Raw genomic sequence first — 23,164 nt, 5'->3', positions numbered from 1 at the left:
CAGGATCTTATAGAATTCACTAGGCAAGCCATCTGGACCTGCTGCTTTATTTGAGGCAAGCTTGGATATTACTTTCTCTATTTCTTCTATGGAAATAGGGACATTGAGGCTATCAGCCATTTCTGATGTGACAGTAGGATACGTGATATCTCTCCAAAAGTCATCAGATGTATGCGTATCACTTGTTTTAAATGAATATAATTCCTGGTAATATTCATTAAATGCAGCTAGTATGTCTTCGGCTTTAGAAAGCTGAAGACCTTTATTATACAATTTGTCTATGATTGGTTGTTTTTTCTCATTTTTTATTAATTTGGCCAGCATCTTACCTGATTTATTACCATATTTATATAGCTTAGCCTGCATTTTTAATTCCTTTTGAGTTTCTTGCAGTAAAACAAAAGTATCCCTTTCATTTTTTGCTTTAACGTATTTTGCCCAATTTAAGGGGGTTTTGTCAAGCAGATAATGATTATAAGCGTTAGTTAAACATTGGCATGATTCTCTTTCTCTAGATCAAATTTTCTTATGCAGGGCTGAGCTATATGAAATTATTTCGCCTCTCATTACTGCTTTTGCAGTGTCCCAAAATACTTCAGGGCGGTTTAAATAGTCTTTATTAAAATGTACAAATTCCTTATATCTATTTATAAGCCAGTTCTTGAATTTTACCTCAGTCGTCAGATAGTAGGGAAAAAAGAAACGTGTTGCAGCAGAATACAAATGTGAAAGCTGAAACTCAAGTACAATCGGTGCATGATCTGAAAGAAATATTGGTCCTATATCTGTTTTTACCCCTCTCATCACCATACGTTCATCAATTAGAAAAATGTCGATTCTGGAGAGCGTCTTATGCGCCTTGGAAAGACAGGTAAAATTTTGAGTAGAAGGATTTTGCTGTCTCCAGATATCCCGCAGTGCTAAGTTCTGCATTATTTTTTTAAACATCTTACCCTCTAGATTATCTTTTTTTTGTTTTAACTGTTTGACATTATGTCTTAGCCTATCGATCGGGCATTGTGGTGCCATATTGTAATCTCCTCCCATAATTAAAGAGCCTTCCGTGAAGGATAATAATTTGGTCTGCAAAGTGTTCCAAAATTTTGGATCAAATACATTAGGGCCGTATGTATTACATAATGTATACATCTTCTGGGCAATCTTTATTTTCAGTAGTACATATCTCCCCCCGATGTCAGCCTCAAAATGTGTGACTTCGGTATCAATTTTCTTTCCTATTAGAATTGCTACCCCCCTTTTCCTCTTAACACTAGGTGCAAAATAGATTTCTTTTACCCATGTTGATTTAAGTTTTAAAGATTCTTCAGCTGATAAATGGGTTTCTTGAATAAAACCTATGTCAGTCTGGATCTTTCGCAGGTGATTAAGGATTGCTTTTCTCTTTATAGGGGTAGATATACCACCTACATTCCAAGATACTATTTTACAATTTTTGTTCAGCATATTCATTTATACATTAAGAAGGGAGAAAGAGAAGAGAGAAAGAGAAAAAATAAATAAATAAATAAATTAAAAAAAAAAAAAAAAAAATAATAAAAAAAAAATAATAATAATAATAAAAAAATAAAAAATAAAATAATAATAATAATTTAAAATTAGACACCTAAATTTTCTCCGCACAGGTGGGGGTTGGGTCCTAGGACTCACGTCTAGAAGAGACACGGTCTTTCCCATAAGCAAAAACCTATAGCTTACACTCAGTCTAATAATCAGATATTCAATATTGCTGTTATTAAGCTTAGGAACCCAGTGTGTTATAGAAGCTCTCAGCCAGTTGAGCTTCTTCAAAGAAGTGTGTGACTTCCCCAACTTTAACCTTTAATTTGTAGGGGTACATTATGGTTGCCTGGTACCCTTTTTGTATCAGTTTGGAACAAATAGGAGCAAGCTCCCTTCTCCTTGCTGCAGTGTCAGCGGAGAAATCTTGAAACATAAGGATTGTAGCGTCTCCAGCCTTAACAGGCTGTTGTTTGCGATAATGCTGGAATAAGGTAAGTTTGTCTTGAAAATTTAATATTCTAGCGATAACAGGCCTAGGCCTAGTTCTATCTTTATTGCCTGAGCGAGGTAGACCAAGTCTGTGCGCTCTCTCCACTGGGATGGGATATAGGGTAGATGGCATCTTTAAAATTGTAGGCAAGGTTTCTGATATAAAATTAACAAGATTGTCATATTGTTGTTCTTCCGGAAGGCCTATAATTCTTATATTATTTCTTCTAGAACGATTTTCTAGATCTTCTAATCTGTTTTGAATTTTCTGTACGTTATTATTTATACCTTCTAGATTAGAACTATGCGTTATTGTTAGATCTTCCAGGTCCGAAACTCTTTGTTCGGCTTCCTGCAGCCTATTGGAGAATTGACGAACCTCTTGTGTCAGAGAAATAAAATCTTGTTTGATTTCAGCTCTAAGAGCCTCAAATTTAGGAGAGAGCGCATCAGATATACTAGCGACTAAGCTGTGAATATTGGTTACTTCTTGTACAACTGGTACATTTAACATAGTTGGTTGCGCTTCTGTGGGAGGCTCCTGATTACCCTTCAATTTTCTGTCTCTCTGTCTTGCTGCCATGGCTGGAGAAATATTCCGGGGTGAGGTGTGAAGGAATTTATCCATGTGCCAGAAAAGAAAAGAGAATTAAAAAAAATTGAAGTGAGGCAATTTATCTAAGTGAAGATCAATACAGGGAGTGAACTTAATTTTAGAGTTAAGTTTGAGAAGGTGAAGCGTTCTCAAATAGACAAGTGAGGATAGGGATGTGCACTATTGTGACCAAGTGAGGGAAAAGAAAAGGGGAGAGAGAAAAAAAAAAAAAAAAAAAAAAAAAAAAGGAAAGAAAGGAAAAATAATAAACTGTGAATTAAATCGTGTTATTTAGATCCAGCCAGGGATGCAGAGATCAGGGACGTTATTAATGTTAGGCAATTTTATGCCAATTTGTTAATTGTCTTACTGTTGCTAATCTTCAAAAGACACAATAAAGGAAATGGTATCTCTGAAAGCAGCAACAGCAAATTTCTTAATTAGATTTATATCCAAGAAAATATTATTCCAGCAATTATATACAGTATATTTTATAGGTAAGCAAACATATTCACAGTGACCTAGTTATATCCTGGTTCAGTCAGTTTCATTTGTATTTTATTTTCAGAGAAGTTAAAATATCTCTTCTTTAAAGACAATTTATAAGGTAGTTTTAACTTATGATCTTTATATTTCTATATAAACTTTCTCCCTGTCCAATAGTAAGGGATAGTATTTTATTTTCAGGGAACGTAGGAGATTTATTCTTAGGAAAGAGTTATTAGATAATATAACTGAGGATCTTTTATCTCTATATAGCCCTTCCCTCCAAGCAGTAATAATGGGTAATATATCCTGAAAAAGGTTATAGTAAATTTCTCTGGTATTGAATTATTAATTCCTTATTCACACTCAATAACCTTTGATTTTTTTTTTTCCTCCCCTTCTCCTCTCCCTTCTCTCTCCCCTGAGAATGTTTCACTTTTTAGAGGAGAAAGTACAATGTCTTTTTACATACTATGCACATTTTACACATTCTTAAGCATTAACATTTTTGCCTAGATTTGCTCAATACATTGATATGACAAAAATTGTAGCGACAAGTAATATAGTTAAATAAAATTAAATGTGCCAAACAAATCATATGCAGAAAAAAGAATCATATAAGGAGCCAATGAAAAAAAAAAAAAAAAAAAAGTTCCTTTATATAGTTAATAAAGTTCAGCCAGTTCTTGTATGTATGTATGTAGCTCGTCACCTTACCTGGGTCATTCTATGCATCAGCGTTCAACTAATAGCCAGGTAGGTGGGCAGAAAGAGCCTTCAATATGAGAAAATGCCAAAATTGCTGATACCTATTAGAGGGGTTAATTATACAGCCATCTTCCATAGCATTTTTACCAGGATCCATACAGTGTTCCCCAGGACATGCAGCTCTGGTTGGTATCCCCAAAAAAAAGGTGAAGAGAGAAAAACATGCTCCCAGATTGAGCACCTCCTAATTTAGCGCTTACCCACAGCGTCTCGAGGAACCAGAGCAGAGATATGCAGAGGCGCTGCACAGGGAGATCTCAGCGGCAACTGCCAGGCTAGCTACACACAGCCCCGACCTCCAACGCAGCACCGGTGGGGGAGGGGGGATTCTCCAGCAAGCTTTCAGTCCGGCACCGAGCAGAGCCGCTTCGAGTACTTATCGCTCCCTGCTTGAAGATGCGGCTCCGCCACCACACTTCAGCTCAGTCTCACGGATGATTTCTGTCTCCCTCGCAACTTCGGCGGGGGAGAGGAAGGTATGTGGGGGGTCCGCCGCGCTGCTGTGGGTACTCAGGGCAGGAGTCAGGAAAAAAACATCAGGTCCTTTGTTAGTGCAGCAGTGTTGATATATGTAAATAGCCTTATCCTCCCACGCAGCACCGGTGGGGGAGGAAAGGGTATGGAGAGAATCTGCTGTTATCCTGCAGGTAATTAGGGCCAGGTTCAAGGCAGTTTATCAGTATAGCAGAGAGAGTGTATAAAGATAGCCTCAACCTCCCACGCAGCACCGGTGGGGGAGGGAGGCACTCTGTTCCTCTTTGAAGTTATATCACAAGTTCTAATATATATAAAAAGAGGAAGCCCAAGGTATAGGCTTTTTGCAAGCTGACTAATAATGTCAGCACAGTGGGATGTCTGTCCACTGTCTGGTTCCAGGAGCGTTGATACAGGCTATCCAAGAAGCTACCCAGGTCCCTGGGTTTGGCACGAGAAACTCCACCAGCAGCTGCAGGACTGGAAGGTAATCACACACAGGTGTGTGCAGTTAGCTCCTCCTCCGGAAACCACCTGAGCATGACATTTTAAGCAACTTTCTAATTTACTCCTATTATCAAATGTTCTTCATTCTCTTGGTATCTTTATTTGAAATGCAAGAATGTAAGTTTAGATGCCGGCCCATTTTTGGTGAACAACCTGGGTTGTCCTTGCTGATTGGTGGATAAATTCATCCACCAATAAAAAAGGGCTGTCCAGAGTACTAAAACCAAAAAAAAGCTTAGATGCCTTCTTTTTCAAATAATGATAGCAAGAGAACGAAGAAAAATTGATAATAGGAGTAAATTAGAAAGTTGCTTAAAATTGCATGCTCTTTCTGAATCACAAAAGAAAAAATTTGGGTACAGTGTCCCTTTAATGAAACCTTTTCTTTTCAAACTGACACCCAGGTAATTCCAAAAGGTGATAACGTTTTTCATGACTTTAAATTGTCAACGGTCAATTAAACATTTCAAATTAAAATGGGAAATTAGTAGTGTACGTAGATACTTGGATAATAAAATGATCCCTAGAGTTCTACGCTTGCGAAAGAAAGCTGGTACGAATCTAGTTTATCCATTACTCCCTAATTTTAAAATTGAATGGGAAAAATGTTTGACTGATTGTTCCTTTAGTTTAATGAAACTAATAATCAAGGAGAATGAACTTAGAATGGAAAATGTTCAGAAAACTCTAGATGAATATACTTTGAATATTGAGAAATGGGTATCACACCAAGAATTTACAAAATTAAAAGATCAAAGATTAGGAAGCTACAATAGGAAATTAAGTCTAGAAAGAGAAGGAAATTCCTTAGAGATCATCTAGATTATCTTGAAGGAAAAATTTATGATTACAAATATGACTCAGCAAAACTTAATTAATAATCAAACTGACCTCAAGGTGGTATATTTGTCTAATAAACCATGGAATGAAACCCATTTAGAAGTCCTTTCAAAGGGTTTGACATTCTGTCCCACAAATGATTTGGACAAATTTACCACCATGAAGACTTAAACCTCTTTGCTCGTAAAATTATTTTGAAAAAATTTTATATGTATAAACCACCTAGTGAAGATTTAGATATGCAAGAGAGACAATCTTTACAAAGCCTAGCAGAGTTATTTCAGGAAAGTAAACCAATGGAGAACATCCTTGAAAATTCACATATAGGCTTTAGTCCTTTTAAATCAAAATCAAAGTATATGCCAGCTCTATCCACTGTGTCAAATGTATCCAATTTTGTGAAACTGGTTGAAAAAGATCTGAAATTACTAAATACTGCAACTTCGGGCATTGGTAATATCAATACAAAACAACAAAAGGCTATGAGGGAACTTGCAAATGATCATTCCATCACAATAAAACCATCAGATAAGGGTGGAAATGTGGTGGTATTAAACACCACTGATTATGTGACAGAATGTCATAGACAAGTGTCATGTAAATCACAATATGAAAGACTACCAGGAAACCCAACTCTACAATATAAAGAGGACCTTGACATTATTTTGAGAGACGGTATTCAAAATGGGTTAATTAATAGAGAGTTTGAGTTCCTAAATATTAAACATCCAATAATACCAACATTTTATACAATTCCTAAATTGCATAAAAATAAAACGTCCCATTACGGGTCAGGGTGACCTTTTAGAAAACGTTGCCAAATATGTTGATTGGAATCTTAGACCTTTTTTGACAACTATATCCTCATACATAAAAGATACTACTGATGTTTTTTGTAAATTAGATGGTCTGGTCCTCTCTGATGAAACTTTACTTGTTACTATTGATGTTGAGGCATTGTATTCTTCAATACCTCATAATTTGGGTGTTGAAGCCTCACGTTTTTATCTTCATCAGAGGGGCATCAGATATGCAGAACATACCACATTTGTCACAAAACTGTTAAAATTTGCCCTGGAGAGGAACTACTTTAACATTTTGAATCAAATTTATAGAAATATTTTAGGGACAGCTATGGGGGCAAGTTGTGCCCCCACCTATGCCTGTCTATACTTGGGGAAATGGGAATTGGAAATGATTTTGGATATACCTCAGTGTTTTGAGAATAATGTTGTCCTATGGACAAGATTTATAGATGATGTTCTAATGATATGGGAGGGTTCAATTGACCATCTCCATGACTTTATGAAGTATCTAAAATACGAACATAAAAAATCTGAAATTTACGTATGAAGCCAGTCCCTCTGAAACCTCATTTTTAGATTTAAAATTATTGAAGGTTGGCAATGCTATTAAAACTGAAAGTTATAGGAAGCCAACAGCAGCAAACACTTTACTTGAGGCAACAAGCCATCATCCTATTACACAAATTAAAAGAATTCCCATTGGTCAATATCTTAGACACAAAAGAAACTGCTCAGATTATTTGTTTTTTAAAAATCATGCTGATGATCTGAAAAAACGGTTCTTAGAAAGAGGATACTGTAAAAATTGGTTAAAAACAGGCTTTCGTAGAGCATCTCAAACTCATGGGCAAGCTCTGCTTTATGTTTCAAAGGATAAACCTGGGGACACCAGATTAAGAATAACTACATTCAATAATCAATGGCAGGATCTGAAAGCAATTTTATCTAAACACTGGCACATTAGATGGCGACATACATAATTTAGTAGGTATTATCCCCTACTGACTGACTGCCAGAAAAGTGCCCTCTTTAAAAGACAAACTAGTACATAGTCATTATATTAATAATGAACCAAAAATGTGGTTGGGTAGTATGAAACCTAAAAATGGTAATTTTCCATGCAGTAAATGCAAGATGTGTAAACATATGGTCACTGACAATAAAATTTGAAGACGGCAAGGGTATGATTCACAGAACCAAGGGTTTTATCACATGTAAAACATATGGTGTATTCTATGTTTTTTCATGCTCCTGCTCCAAACAGTATGTTGGGAAAACATATTGTGAATTTTAGGAGAGGATGAAAGAGCATAGTCGTGGCATAGAAAACAAGAAAATTAAGACCAGTGGCATTGCATGCCACTTTTTTGAATTTCATAACAGCAGTGATAAATTCCTGAGATTCATGGGTGTGGAATATGTTGGCATTAACGAAAGAGTGGGTGATTGGGACAATTTCTTGTTAAAGGCAAAATGTAAATGGATTTTTAACTTGGACACTGTCCAACCAGGAGGTCTGAATGAAGAGTTAAACTATGCTCCATTTTTAAACTAATCCCCCTATATTGCCACTTTCCATTACTAACCAACATTTGGGTAGCCACAATGTATGTTAATATTGATATTCATCATGAGTATGTTTACACAGTAGAAGAGTTAAAAATGTTCATTTTAATATGACTCTATTCCTATGAAAATATGCCATGTACTATGATCAACCTATAGTCACTTTCGATATGAATATGTAAATATGCAACAATGATCTGTTTATGATGTTGCTGAGTCTATTGTTTATATTATAATATACTAGCCATTTCTGCCGAAATTTAGAAATCAATGTGTTACCCGTGCCTCTTTATAATTTCCTTTAATTTTTGAGTAATCAATATGAAAGTATTTAAGTTTGCAAAGCATTAACCCGGTTAATTATTTCAACTGGGATAATCTGCATAAAAAGGTGAGTTTGACTCACATGCCTGAGGAAGCCCAATCATAACGAAAGTTTGGGTCGTTTACTTTGATAATAACTAACATCTCTTTGCAACTATCCTGCTGATGTCTTGCAACTAAAGGCTATGCGACCTGATGCAGCAAAGTGCTCAGAGATGAAAAGGCAGGACATACTGAACGCACACAGCCGCATCTACATGCTGTGCTTGCAGTGTGTCACATAACACTTATTGCTTTGCTCCAGCATGAACTGCTACTGCTGACTTTTCCTACCGCAACTTTTTACAATAAAGGAAGCTGCCTTTGCAGGACTGAATTTCTTTACTATAGCTTAATTGAACATGGCTCTTTTTCCTCCTGCGCGAGGAAGGTATATATAACATTTCTTTGTTTGGTGCAGATTTATTATTATTTTATATATATTATAGGCTTATAGGCAATAAAGGGTATTTGTGTATACTTAGTCTCTCTCTTTCTCTCCTTTTCTCTCTTTCTCTCCTTTTCTCTCTTTCTCTCCTTTTCTCTCTCTCTCTCCTTTTCTCTCTTTCTCTCCTTTTCTCTCTTTCTCTCCTTTTCTCTCTTTCTCTCCTTTTCTCTCTTTCTCTCCTTTTCTCTCTTTCTCTCCTTTTCTCTCTTTCTCTCCTTTTCTCTCTCTCTCTCCTTTTCTCTCTCTCTCTCCTTTTCTCTCTTTCTCTCTTCTTTTTTTCCTCTTCTTTTTTTTTCTCTTCTTTTTTTTCACCCCATATTCTTAGTTAAAAGCTAAAGCTAGGTAGGCCCATATGCTAATATCTAAGCCCTTGAAGGCCGCCTCTTATCTGAATGCATTTGACAGTTGTTCACAGCAAGAAGACATTAGTTTGTGTGTATTGTAGGTAACATTGTGCTCATGACCATGGAGTTACTTATGAGGCGGCACTGATTGGCTAAAATGCAAGTCAAAACAACTGAAATAAGGGGGCAGCCTGCAAAGGTTTAGATACAAGGCAATTGCAAAACTGGGGAATAAGTAATAAAAGGGATTTTATATCCTCTTTTTTTTTTTAAAAACAATACAAATTCTGGAGTAGACTGTCCCTTTAAGTATTATGATCCTGAAAGTCCAATCTCTCTTATAAGAATGAGTGTCCTTCTACCAAAATAAAGCAACTATAAAATATCAACAGACAAAAAGCAACATTTTATGAGCCCCAGAATTTATAAAACCACCCGCTAACTGAACCTTGTGTGCTAATAAATATTCTCTTTACTTCCAGGTACTTGCTATATGATGTTAATCCCCCTGAGGGATTTAATTTGCGTAGGGATGTATATATTCGAATGGCCTCTCTCCTTAAGACCTTGCTGAAGAGTTCTGACTGGGTATTAGTTCTTCCCCCTTGGGGCCGTCTCTATCACTGGCAGAGTCCTGACATTCACCAGGTCCGTATTCCATGGGTTGAATTCTTTAATCTTGGAAGCCTTAACAAAAATATCCCAGTCATTGAGTATGAAGACTTCTTAGCAGGTAAGCATCATCAGAAAAAAAAGAAGTGTGCATTACTTTGAACACCCCTGAGAAACTTCAAAAATAGCTATATAACACTACACTCCCTAAAAGCACATGTTCTCCTGCACGTAGTGCTGTATTATAAAACAGCTAGCTTAAAGAGACAGTCAACACCAGAATTTTTGTTGTTTTAAATTATCGATAATGTCTTAATTACCCATTCCCCAGTTTTGCATAACCAACACAGTTATAATCATACACGTTTACCTCTGTAATTACCGTACCTCGTATCTAAGCCTCTGCAGACTGTCCCCTTATTTCAGTTCTTTTGATAGACTTGCTTTTTTACCCAATCAGTGCTCACTCCTCGGTAAATTCATGTGCATGAACTCAATGTTATCTATATGAAACACATGAACTAACTCCATCTAGTGGTGAAAAATTGTCAAAATGCATTTAGATTAGAGGCAGCCTTCAAAGTCTAAGGCCTAGATTTGGAGTTCGGCGGTAGCCGTCAAAACCAGCGTTAGAGGCTCCTAACGCTGGTTTTGGCCGCCCGCTGGTATTTGGAGTCAGTGATTAAAGGGTCTAACGCTCACTTTTCAGCCGCGACTTTTCCATACCGCAGATCCCCCTACGCCATTTGCGTATCCTATGTTTTCAATGGGATCTTCCTAACGCCGGTATTTAGAGTCGTTTCTGAAGTGAGCGTTAGAGCTCTAACGACAAAATTCCAGCCGCCTGAAAATAGCAGGAGTTAAGAGCTTTCTGGCTAACGCCTGTTCATAAAGCTCTTAACTACTGTACCCTAAAGTACACTAACACCCATAAACTACCTATGTACCCCTAAACCGAGCTCCCCCCACATCGCCGCCACTCGATTAAAAATTTTAACCCCTAATCTGCCGACCGCCACCTACGTTATACTTATGTACCCCTAATCTGCTGCCCCTAACCCCGCCGACCCCTGTATTACATTTATTAACCCCTAACCTGCCCCCCACAACATCGCCGCCAGCTACTTAAAATAATTAACCCCTAATCTTCCGACCGCAAAGCGCCGCCACCTACGTTATCCCTATGTACCCCTAATCTGCTACCCCTAACACCGCCGACCCCTATATTATATTTATTAACCCCTAATCTGCCCCCCTCAACGTCGCCGACACCTGCCTACACTTATTAACCCCTAATCTGCCGAGCAGACCTGAGCGCTACTATAATAAAGTTATTAACCCCTAAAACGCCTCACTAACCCTATAATAAATAGTATTAACCCCCTAATCTGCCCTCCCTAACATCGCCGACACCTAACTTCAATTATTAACCCCTAATCTGACGACCGGAGCTCACCGCTATTCTAATAAATGTATTAACCCCTAAAGCTAAGTCTAACCCTAACCCTAACACCCCCCTAACTTAAATATAATTTACATCTAACGAAATAAATTAACTCTTATTAAATAAATGATTCCTATTTAAAGCTAAATACTTACCTGTAAAATAAATCCTAATATAGCTACAATATAAATTATAATTATATTATAGCTATTTTAGGATTTATATTTATTTTACAGGCAACTTTGTAATTATTTTAACCAGGTACAATAGCTATTAAATAGTTAAGAACTATTTAATAGTTACCTAGTTAAAATAATAAAAAAATTACCTGTAAAATAAATCCTAACCTAAGATATAATTAAACCTAACACTACCCTATCAATAAAATAATTAAATAAACTACCTACAATTACCTACAATTAACCTAACACTACACTATCAATAAATTAATTAAACACAATTCCTACAAATAAATACAATTAAATAAACTAGCTAAAGTACAAAAAATAAAAAAGAACTAAGTTACAAAAAATAAAAAAATATTTACAAACATAAGAAAAATATTACAACAATTTTAAACTAATTACACCTACTCTAAGCCCCCTAATAAAATAACAAAGACCCCCAAAATAAAAAATTCCCTACCCTATTCTAAATTAAAAAAGGTAAAAGCTCTTTTACCTTACCAGCCCTGAACAGGGCCCTTTGCGGGGCATGCCCCAAGAATTTCAGCTCTTTTGCCTGTAAAAGAATAAATACAATACCCCCCCCCCAACATTACAACCCACCACCCACATACCCCTAATCTAACCCAAACCCCCCTTAAATAAACCTAACACTAAGCCCCTGAAGATCTTCCTACCTTGTCTTCACCATCCAGGTTCACCGATCCGTCCTGAAGAGCTCCTCCGATGTCCTGATCCAAGCCCAAGCGGGGGGCTGAAGAGGTCCATGATCCGGTCAAAGTCTTCATCCAAGCGGGGCAGAAGAGGATCTTCCATCCGATTGAAGTCATCATCCAGGCGGCATCTTCTATGGTCTTCCATCCGGAGCGAAGCGGCAGGATCCTGAAGACCTCCAGCGCGGAACATCCATCCGGACCGACGACTGAACGACGAATGACTGTTCCTTTAAGGGACGTCATCCAAGATGGCGTCCCTCGAATTCCGATTGGCTGATAGGATTCTATCAGCCAATCGGAATTAAGGTAGGAATTTTCTGATTGGCTGATGGAATCAGCCAATCAGAATCAAGTTCAATCCGATTGGCTGATCCAATCAGCCAATCAGATTGAGCTCGCATTCTATTGGCTGATCGGAACAGCCAATAGAATGCGAGCTCAATCTGATTGGCTGATTGGATCAGCCAATCGGATTGAACTTGATTCTGATTGGCTGATTCCATCAGCCAATCAGAAAATTCCTACCTTAATTCCGATTGGCTGATAGAATCCTATCAGCCAATCGGAATTCGAGGGACGCCATCTTGGATGACGTCCCTTAAAGGAACAGTCATTCGTCGTTCAGTCGTCGGTCCGGATGGATGTTCCGCGCTGGAGGTCTTCAGGATCCTGCCGCTTCGCTCCGGATGGAAGACCATAGAAGATGCCGCCTGGATGATGACTTCAATCGGATGGAAGATCCTCTTCTGCCCCGCTTGGATGAAGACTTTGACCGGATCATGGACCTCTTCAGCCCCCCGCTTGGGCTTGGATCAGGACATCGGAGGAGCTCTTCAGGACGGATCGGTGAACCTGGATGGTGAAGACAAGGTAGGAAGATCTTCAGGGGCTTAGTGTTAGGTTTATTTAAGGGGGGTTTGGGTTGGATTAGGGGTATGTGGGTGGTGGGTTGTAATGTTGGGGGGGGTATTGTATGTTTTTTTTTTACAGGAAAAAGAGCTGAAATTCTTGGGGCATGCCCCGCAAAGGGCCCTGTTCAGGGCTGGTAAGGTAAAAGAGCTTGTAACTTTTTTTTATTTAGAATAGGGTAGGGAATTTTTTATTTTGGGGGTCTTTGTTATTTTATTAGGGGGCTTAGAGTAGGTGTAATTAGTTTAAAATTGTTGTAATATTTTTCTTATGTTTGTAAATATTTTTTTATTTTTTGTAACTTAGTTCTTTTTTATTGTTTGTACTTTAGTTAGTTTATTTAATTGTATTTATTTGTAGGAATTGTGTTTAATTTATTTATTGATAGTGTAGTGTTAGGTTAATTGTAGGTAATTGTAGGTAGTTTATTTAATTATTTTATTGATAGGGTAGTGTTAGGTTTAATTATATCTTAGGTTAGGATTTATTTTACAGGTAATTTTTTTTATTATTTTAACTAGGTAACTATTAAATAGTTCTTAACTATTTAATAGCTATTGTACCTGGTTAAAATAATTACAAAGTTGCCTGTAAAATAAATATTAATCCTAAAATAGCTATAATATAATTATAATTTATATTGTAGCTATATTAGGATTTATTTTACAGGTAAGTATTTAGCTTTAAATAGGAATCCTTTATTTAATAAGAGTTAATTTATTTCGTTAGATGTAAATTATATTTAAGTTAGGGGGGTGTTAGTGTTAGGGTTAGACTTAGCTTTAGGGGTTAATACATTTATTAGAATAGCGGTGAGCTCCGGTCGTCAGATTAGGGGTTAATAATTGAAGTTAGGTGTCGGCGATGTTAGGGAGGGCAGATTAGGGGTTAATACTATTTATGATAGGGTTAGTGAGGCGGATTAGGGGTTAATAACTTTATTATAGTAGCGCTCAGGTCCGCTCGGCAGATTAGGGGTTAATAAGTGTAGGCAGGTGTCGGCGACGTTGTGGGGGGCAGATTAGGGGTTAATAAATATAACATAGGGGTCGGCGGTGTTAGGGGCAGCAGATTAGGGGTACATAGGGATAACATAGGTTGCGGCGGTTTACGGAGCGGCAGATTAGGGGTTAATAATATAATGCAGGGGTCAGCGATAGCGGGGGCGGCAGATTAGGGGTTAATAAGTGTAAGGTTAGGGTGTTTAGACTCGGGGTACATGTTAGAGTGTTAGGTGCAGACGTAGGAAGTGTTTCCCCATAGCAAACAATGGGGCTGCGTTAGGAGCTGAACGCTGCTTTTTTGCAGGTGTTAGGTTTTTTTTCAGCTCAAACAGTTCCATTGTTTCCTATGGGAGAATCGTGCACGAGCACGTTTTTGAGGCTGGCCGCGTCCGTAAGCAACTCTGGTATCGAGAGTTGCATTTGCGGTACAAATGCTCTACGCTCCTTTTTTGGAGCCTAACGCAGCATTTGTTTGAACTCTCGATACCAGAGTTAATTTTATGGTGCGGCCAGAAAAAAGCCCGCGGAGCGTTAACAGCCCTTTTACCGCCAAACTCCAAATCTAGGCCTAAGAAATTAGCATATGAACCTTACTAGGTTTAGATTTTAACTAAGAATGCCAAGAGAACAAAGCAAAATTGGTGATAAAAGTAAATTGGAAAGTTGTTTAAAATGACATGCCCTATTTGAATCATTAAAGTGTTTGTTTTTTTTGGACTTGACTGTCTCTTTAACTTAATCTCATTTATCACAAAATACATTGTTCTGGGCAAACTTAGAAACTATTGTATGTCTAATTCATGCATTGCACATTCTCCAAGCTATTTGTCTGTTCATCAGTGGCTTTTTTGCTTTTAGGAACTTGTGTTGTATTTGCTTCTCTGATCAGTGCACAAGTAGCAAATATTATGGCAGTAGGGTGTTCAGTATCTGATTGAAGGTGTTTAGGGGGCGTTCATAAAATATTTTGGTATAATGAGCAGGATTGGTTAGGTGTGGTTTTGTCTTAACCAATAGTGTGAGATTCACTCTGTCTTAAACTGAAAGGATGACGGTCACTAATTAAGCTATGACTACGGTGAAGGAAGCCGAAACCAGCATCCTGTGCTGCAGCCCTGAGCGCTGTGTAAATGTTGCCAGATTGTTTTTATCCTGTTCTATGGAGCATATTGTTGTAAAGAATAAAGATGATTTGAGGATCTTTAAACAAGGTGTTCGGGACTCTCTTTACCTTGTTTGTTGCATCAGTGGCTTATGTCAAAGGATATGCATTTGTAGTAGCTTTTTATACAGTTATTAAGCACCTGTTCTCTAATTTTATTTATGGTGCAAAATACGAATAGGCACAGAACATTACTCATAGTAAATTAATAAAAAATGTTCATTTGCGCAATTTACTTATAGTGAAGAAATAAATATTGCATGTCTATAAAACTTATATTTCTGGATCTAGCTCATCATAAAACCCAAGGTGGCCAAATGGTTACTATAGGTGCATCGTGCTCAGGGTCTAAGGAGGTGCTATTCTCTGATGTCAATTTAAGCATAATAACAATGCTTGTTGACTTTTTACTGTTCTTGATGTTACCATTCAAAGAAACATATTTCTTTAAAGCAACACCCAGTGGGGTCTGATTTAAGGTAATATTTTCATTACAATTTAAAGCCACAATGGATTATCACCTATAGATAATATCTAATGTATATGTCTGGAGAGTTGCATAACTTTTAGTGCTTTCATTTCTTTTTAATTTGTCCCGTTAAACTATGCCTATTGATCAGAGCTTATTCAAACTGTATGGGATTGCTCATTTTACTATACAGTTCTTCTCTTCAATTTCATGTACAGAATCTGGAGGACCTTTTATTGAGCAGGTGTATGTTCTGCAAGGTTACGCTGAGGGGTGGACTTCGGGCATATGGGAAGAGAAGGTGGACCAAAGGCCATGTATCGACAAGCTCATGTACTCAGAAGACAAGCATGGCTACTACAGGTATAATCTCACAATATCATGAATTTGAAATAAAATGTTAATATAATGAAATAATTTTTCTCCTTGAATTTTACTTTCAGTCACTAATAACTGATACAATGATATGAAGTAGAAGCACACAAGTTCTGTTATAAATAGTTTTTGTTTTTAATAAAAAAAAATGTTTTCTTGAAAAACAAGTGGTGTAATGCTAGGTTCTTCAACTCCAGCCATTAGGACTGGCTAACATGCCAGATTTTGATTCATTCTCTTGGTATCATTTGTTGAAGGAGCAGCAATGCACTACTGGCTTCAAACTAAACACAAGGCTGAGCCAATGATCAGTATATACAGTATATGCAGCCATCAATTGGTAGCAAGATCCTAGGGTCTTTGCTGCTCCTGAGCTTTCATAGATAAACCTTTCAGCAGAGGATAACAAGAGAAGGAAGCAAATTAAATAATAGAAGTAAAGTGGAAAGTTGTTCAAAATTGTATGCTCTGTCTTAATCATGAAAGTTTAAAGGGACATAAAACAGCATGAACTAACATAAGTTTCTAAATCTATAATGCAGCCAAAGCTTACCTGCAAAATGGTTTCTTTTTTAACCCTCATAACCCCTTTTAATTCAGGCATAGTTTTGTTTGCAGCAAGCTCCCCCCTGGTCTTTTTTATATATGGAAGTGCTATACAGGCCATAGTTATGGTAGAATGCACTTGTGGACATGCACGGTAGGGGCCACAGTCACATGACACCTGACTAACGCAGTGCACAGTATAATGCTGACGCTTTCACAAAGCATGTGACATTATCCCCATTGGAAACAAGCAAGCCTCTTGGCAACAAACAATAGCAGTATCTTATGTACCTCCTCAACCCTCCCCCCTTAATTACATAGGTAATTATCCTCACATGCACACTTTGTTACATGATATGTCAGGGTTTTGAGTAAGGGTTAGGGTATTTTTTTTTAATCTCAGTTAACCCTTTTAGAATATGCACATAATTAAAAATGTTTTATGGCACTTTAATTATAACTTTACTGTCACTTTAACTTAAGTTATAATCGTTAAGATAACCACAATGATGATGATATGATCTTTGCTATGGGTCAGACATAATAAAAAATCTGTCTTTTTAACCCAATATGTCTCTTTCTATGGGGCTTGATTTTCTTAATAGCGCGTTCTCGCCGCTGGCGGCGAGACCCACACTATTATGGCCTGTAGAACCCTCAACAACCAGCAACGTACAGGGTATGTTGTAATCGTTAAGGGGTTATGTGGGTTCTTAGGACTGGAACTATGAAGTGTTTTTTTTTTTCCATCTCACTATTGCTAACAGTGCTATGTAGGATTTATCTGGCTTGGAGTAAAGAGTTGAAGGGTAAATGTTATTTAGTAAACCATAATCTTTTAAACCATAATTACTCTTGTGAACCCCTCAACACCTAATAATGCTACAGAGGGGCAGAGATATATGTTTAAAGTGGTGTTATGAACTAAGATTAGCAGCTGCTAGTTGAAATCTGTTGTTCATACTTGGTGCAACTAATGTGCCTAAAAGGGACATAGTATCCACATTTTGAAGCACTTAAAAGTGGTGCAGCGTAGTTGTAAAAAGATGGGTAGAAAAGATCACCTGAACATCTCTACTTAAAATGTAAGATATTTTACCTCACAATTTCCTCAGTAGTCACATCCCATTGTAAAGGGACTTTAAGCAACCAATCAGGGTGCTAGTCCCAGGACTTGCAAGGGAGCGTGCATCAGACATGAGAAGACAGTCATGTTATTTCCCTACTAATTTTAAAGAAGTTTGCTATGAAATCTCACAAGATTTAAGTGAAATATCATGAGATCACAGTAAAGCAAAGCATGACCTCTTCACTGCTGATGCTTATTGGCTATGGGTTTTTTGTTTTCATCTTGCAGCTGGACAGTAGATGAAGGATAACTGATCACAGAGCACTTACTTTGGTGAGCTGATGAAATTTTGAGGTAAAATTAAGTTTTTACACAGATGCTTATGTGATATTTTCTTGTCAGCTTTTTACAGTTATGTGCATCACTTTGAAGTGTTTTAGCATATGAGTATTATGTTCCTTTTAAAGGGACAGTAACCATCCTTTTTTTTTTTTTTTTTTTTCTATCAAATCATTTAAAAAGCCACTCTAAATACTTATCACAGACTGTCAACATTTCTAAAACTTTAGGTAAAGTACCATTTGAACCCACTATCAGCTGTATTTACTCTCTTAAACAGTTTCTCCAGTTCTAAGCCCTTTTTTATTGTTTGATGGTATACTATCTGACCCGTAGAGTCTAATGCTGAGCATGGGTCATTTTACATCTTAAGGGAGGAGTTGCAGGAAAGTGTCTAAGATCTGTTTCAACAATTTATAGAACTTTTTTTGGTAGCAGATGAGCTTTCTAATATTCTTCAATGAGGATTTGACACTCTACTTGCATGTTAACAATATTAAGCGTTATATGTTAAATTACCTGAAAATAAAAAATATATATATTTTTAGGCAAGTATAAATCCATTTAAATATAGTCCAACAGTAGAAGTATTTAATATTTTTTGAAAATAAAATATAGATATTGTCCTCATTAAGATGCACAAATTATGTTGTTGTGATCAACTGTTGTGACTATTAGTGTTAATTGTAACTATCAATATTTATATTTTTGCAATTCAGATATATTCAGTGTATACAACAATTATACACTAAACATCTCATTATTATCAAATAATTTTATTAGCAATTAGATTTCTGCCCATTATTCTTTATGATCAAACTAATACACAAATATATTTTAGTTCTAACCAGTACTTTATTACTTCTATCTTTAATTTAGTCAGTCTAGTTTATTCACACTACACATTTATACACTTGATTTGTTTTAGAATGAACTATCTATTGTTCAAATTATAAAGGTTAGCTACTAAATGTCTCTCTCCTTTTAGGGGCTGGTTTTGGGGCTATGAAGAAACCAGAGGATTGAATGTTACATGCCTGTCAGTTCAGGGCTCAGCATCTATTATGGCTTCAGTTCTACTGGAAAACACTACAGCAAGGTAATAAAATGAAGGGGGGACCAAGCAAAATACACTTATGATTTTATTTGGTTAAGTGTTTTATTTTTTTCTTTCATATTAGCATTCTAGTTTTTTATTCAGTATCTGAATACTGTTTACTCACAAAACCTATAGTTGCAGGGTGTTAATAGTTGTTCTGTTTTCTTTAGATCCATAATGCTTGACAGAGCAGAAAACCTTCTGCATGATCATTATGGAGGCAAAGACTACTGGGATGTGAGTACAAAAGCAGCGCCATACTATGAAATTGTCACACAGCAAAACCAGTAAATAAACAGTGTATTTGCAAATAAATATATACAGTTAGGAGTTTATTTTGAAAATGTTTTAAATAATGTTAAAATAAGGCCAGAGCCTGATAATAAATAAATAAATAAATAAATGTGTAATAAAAAATAAATAAAAAAGCAGAATATCATCAAATTATACAAATCAAATCAAATTATCAAATTATTAGCATTTCATTAAAGTGAAGGTCAATATGGATGAATTAGTGCCCTGTTTTTAATAAACCTATTAAAAACAAGGGCACTTTAATTCATCAAAATTGACATTTCACTCCTTTTCTTCAAAAACTTACCTTTTAATCATGACAGTCGCTGCAGCGCTTCCTCCGCCCATAGCAAGCCCTCTTCGCAAGTCAAAAATGACGAATCCGGCTTCCTCCAATAACGGCGTTTCATCAGGCCATGATCCCCCCCCAGGTGGAAAGCCGTGATTGGAGGAAGCCAGATTCGTAATTTCTGACGTAAGAAGAGTCTTCCGACGGCCGGGGGAATTGCTGGAGCGGCTTTCAGGATTAAAAGGTACGTTTTTGAAGAAATGTAGTGAAATGTCAATTTTGATGAATTAAAGTGCCCTTGTTTTTAATAGGTTTATTAAAAAAACGGACACTAATTCATCCAAATTGACCTTCGCTTTAAATAATTCTTCTCAAAGATAGTTCATGGGTCATATCATAGCTTAAAATGTAATATATGTGACTTCCTGTTGGTCGGGGCAGTTGCTGGTATCAAGCAGATAGAGTTCTGCTATTCCTACATCTGTTTTGGTAAAATTACCAGTTAGGTCACAAATATCATCTCCTTGATAACTAATCGGGTGTTCAGCAGATTTATACATACATTTTGGGAACCATGTTACCCAGTTCCACCACTGGTGTAGTCCATAAACATTTTTTCACTCCACCTGTTGTAACAGGCTAACTGTGGCCTGAATTAAAAATGATGTAGGCATAGCCTGTCATTCTTGCATCTACACCTCTTGCATCAGGAAAAAACAAACAATTTCGGACAGCACAAATTATTCCACCTTTTTAAAGTGTGATTTCCTCAAAAAATATGCCAGCACTACTTCATAAAAGTACCCCAACAGGGTCTCTGTAGCTACCTACAGTAGTTTCATGAGCACAAGCTTTTTCTGATGACTGGCAGTTTATTGAAAGGTTCACCATAAATATCATCATCCAACTCACTATGGGCTAGATTGCAAGTGGAGTGTTAAAACCGCTAGAATTTTTTTTTTTTGCACTTGGTGATTCGCACTCATATCGCGAGTTGAAAGTAAAAAGTTTGCATTTGCAAAGTTGCAGTAACAAATAGACTTTAATAAGTTGTGAGCATTAAATCGTATTCCCTAATAGACTTCAATAGAGCCGAAAAAAATGTAAAAAAACCCCCAACTAACACGCACAAGTCATGCAAAGACGATTACGGTTATTTAAAAGCACAACATAAAAAGATAGTATTGCATATTTTATAATCCAATGTTCTGCACATAGCAGAATATGTACTGATCCTAAAGAGATATTTAAATATATATCTGATGGCATTTTGCACAAGTATATATTACTTTGCCTGCACCCTGGTCGATGCTGAAGGAGGTGAGTGTGTGATTTCTAATATATATATATATATATATATATATATATATATATATATATATATATATATATATATATATATATATATATATATATATATATATATATATATATATATATATATATATATATATATATATATATATATATATATATATATATATATAATCGTGCAGGCAGCTAAGGACGACCTCAGGATTGGGGTTCTTTAGAAAAACAGCTGTCTTTTACCTCAGGAAGTGTACAACCTGACGCGAGTAAGCGGTGTTGGATGAGGACACCTGTGAGTACAAATACTTGATTGGGTTTCTGGTAAGAACGCCATGAAAATCTTGTGCAATGCAATTTGGAGACAGTTATGTGCTGCTTAGCACAAGACTGGTGAAAGTGAAACCCGGTCTTTGACTTTATTTGCATTTAAAGTGAAGGTAAAGTTTTATATGAATACGCTAATAAATAAGACATAGTTTTACTAAGTCAATCGCTAACTTTTTTCCCCCAATGTGTTTTATATTTATATAATAAAAAGGCTTTATATTTGCCTACCGTTACGATCCTAACTCCTCCCAACAGCTACTTACTTATCTTTGAGTTAGTGATGTATAGAGTGGTCCCACCCGCTCTATACGTGTCTCCAAAGCACATTCACAATGATCCATCGAACTGCACATATCGGCAACAGTCTCAGTAATGCGCCTGCGGTATTCGGCTTCTTGGCAATTCAATAAGAATAGAAATAGTCATGCGCGAAACGGGAGCGCGCATGTATTGCAAGACCAACAAATAATTCTGAACGGATGCGCAGATCATCCGGGAGGCGGATGACGTAGATTAATGGCCGCTTAACGGCTAGAATTTCAATAGGTATAAACGGCAAAAACTGAGTTTATAATTACAATTTTAAAAAATGATGAATGAAACTCATATTCATTTAGGGGAACAAGCGTTATTAGATCTTGAGATCGAGTTAAAGGGATAGTAAACTCATAATTTTTTTTATATCAATCGTGCTGCACTTTTCATGACAAGATACATTGCCATAGACATCTATTAAATGTAATCATCAGTATAATTTTTAATTACTTTTATGTTTTAACATATAGCCTAATGTAAGCCCATGCCCTCCAGAATTGAGCGTTATTTATCCAATCTATGCGGTCGTACTCTCATATCGGCATTTGTAAATATGTTTGCTTGCTCATGCGCATATTGAGCCGTATGCCTGTAACGTCACAGTAATGCCCAAGTATTTCCATGCTGGGTGTTACTGTGTACGATTTAGCTGAATAAGGAGCTGGAATAAGGGGCGGTATATCACACTGATCATTACTCCCTCTTAGTGACGTAGCTCTGGTACTCAGCGGCGATACAGAAAGCTGTTGTATTTCGTTATACATCAGACGTTTGAGAAAATTTAATACTTTTTACTAGATAATATTACGAGTTGCCAATATACATTATAGTATATGAATGTTTTACATTGCGCTCGCAGCTGCTAATATGCTGAACATGAAATACAGAGCTGTTAATCTAGTTGTGTGTGTGTGTGTAATGCCTATAATGACATTTTGTGTCAATCAGCTAGGAAGAATAACGCCCATCAACAAAACGTAGATGGAGCATAATATTAATGAGCGTGAAGAGGCTGAGGAGGAAGTGAGCTGTAATTGGCTAGAATACAGAGAATAACTAATTACAGCTTTATGGACCGGAGAATCAGACTCTGCAGCAGTGCACTATATTCTAATAATAACGGTATGATTCTAATAAACTTCTGATTATCGATTTTCATTTTAAACCACACTGAGATACCTACACTGAGACTTTGCTCATTTATTAAGGTACTAATAGATATGTAATTTTGGTCGGTTGTGTTCTATACCTTTGTAACTTTACCTTCACTTTAACTTGTACAGTTACCTTCCTTGATTGCATAAAGAATATCAAAATTTGCGAACATACATTGTTGCGAACTATCCCTGGGAACTTTTACGCTATTAGCATTTGGGAACTGTTACATAGTAACTTGCTACCTTAAGTTATTCCTAAATATGCAAAACCTGTTATGTGGTGTTTTGAATCTACTAGTTTATGAATAATTTGTCTTGTTCTAATCCCTGCAAAA

The 23,164-nt window shown here is 36.6% G+C and overlaps 1 protein-coding gene across 1 annotated transcript in view; it reads left to right on the top strand.

The window, feature by feature from the left end:
• The window catches only part of POFUT2 (protein O-fucosyltransferase 2), a 256,062-nt gene that overhangs the window by 30,288 nt on the left and 202,610 nt on the right, over positions 1-23,164 (top strand). The window contains exons 2-5 of the mRNA XM_053698775.1: positions 9,690-9,940; positions 15,927-16,071; positions 19,026-19,136; positions 19,307-19,373. Coding sequence (XP_053554750.1) covers positions 9,690-9,940; positions 15,927-16,071; positions 19,026-19,136; positions 19,307-19,373 — 574 coding nt within the window. The remainder of the gene's footprint in view (positions 1-9,689; positions 9,941-15,926; positions 16,072-19,025; positions 19,137-19,306; positions 19,374-23,164) is intronic.

The sequence above is a fragment of the Bombina bombina genome, chromosome 1 (genome assembly GCF_027579735.1).
Source record: "Bombina bombina isolate aBomBom1 chromosome 1, aBomBom1.pri, whole genome shotgun sequence".
NCBI classification, from domain to species: Eukaryota; Metazoa; Chordata; class Amphibia; order Anura; family Bombinatoridae; genus Bombina; species Bombina bombina.
The sequence above is the reverse complement of the archived record's forward strand: the minus strand, read 5'-3'. Positions and strand labels throughout refer to the sequence as shown.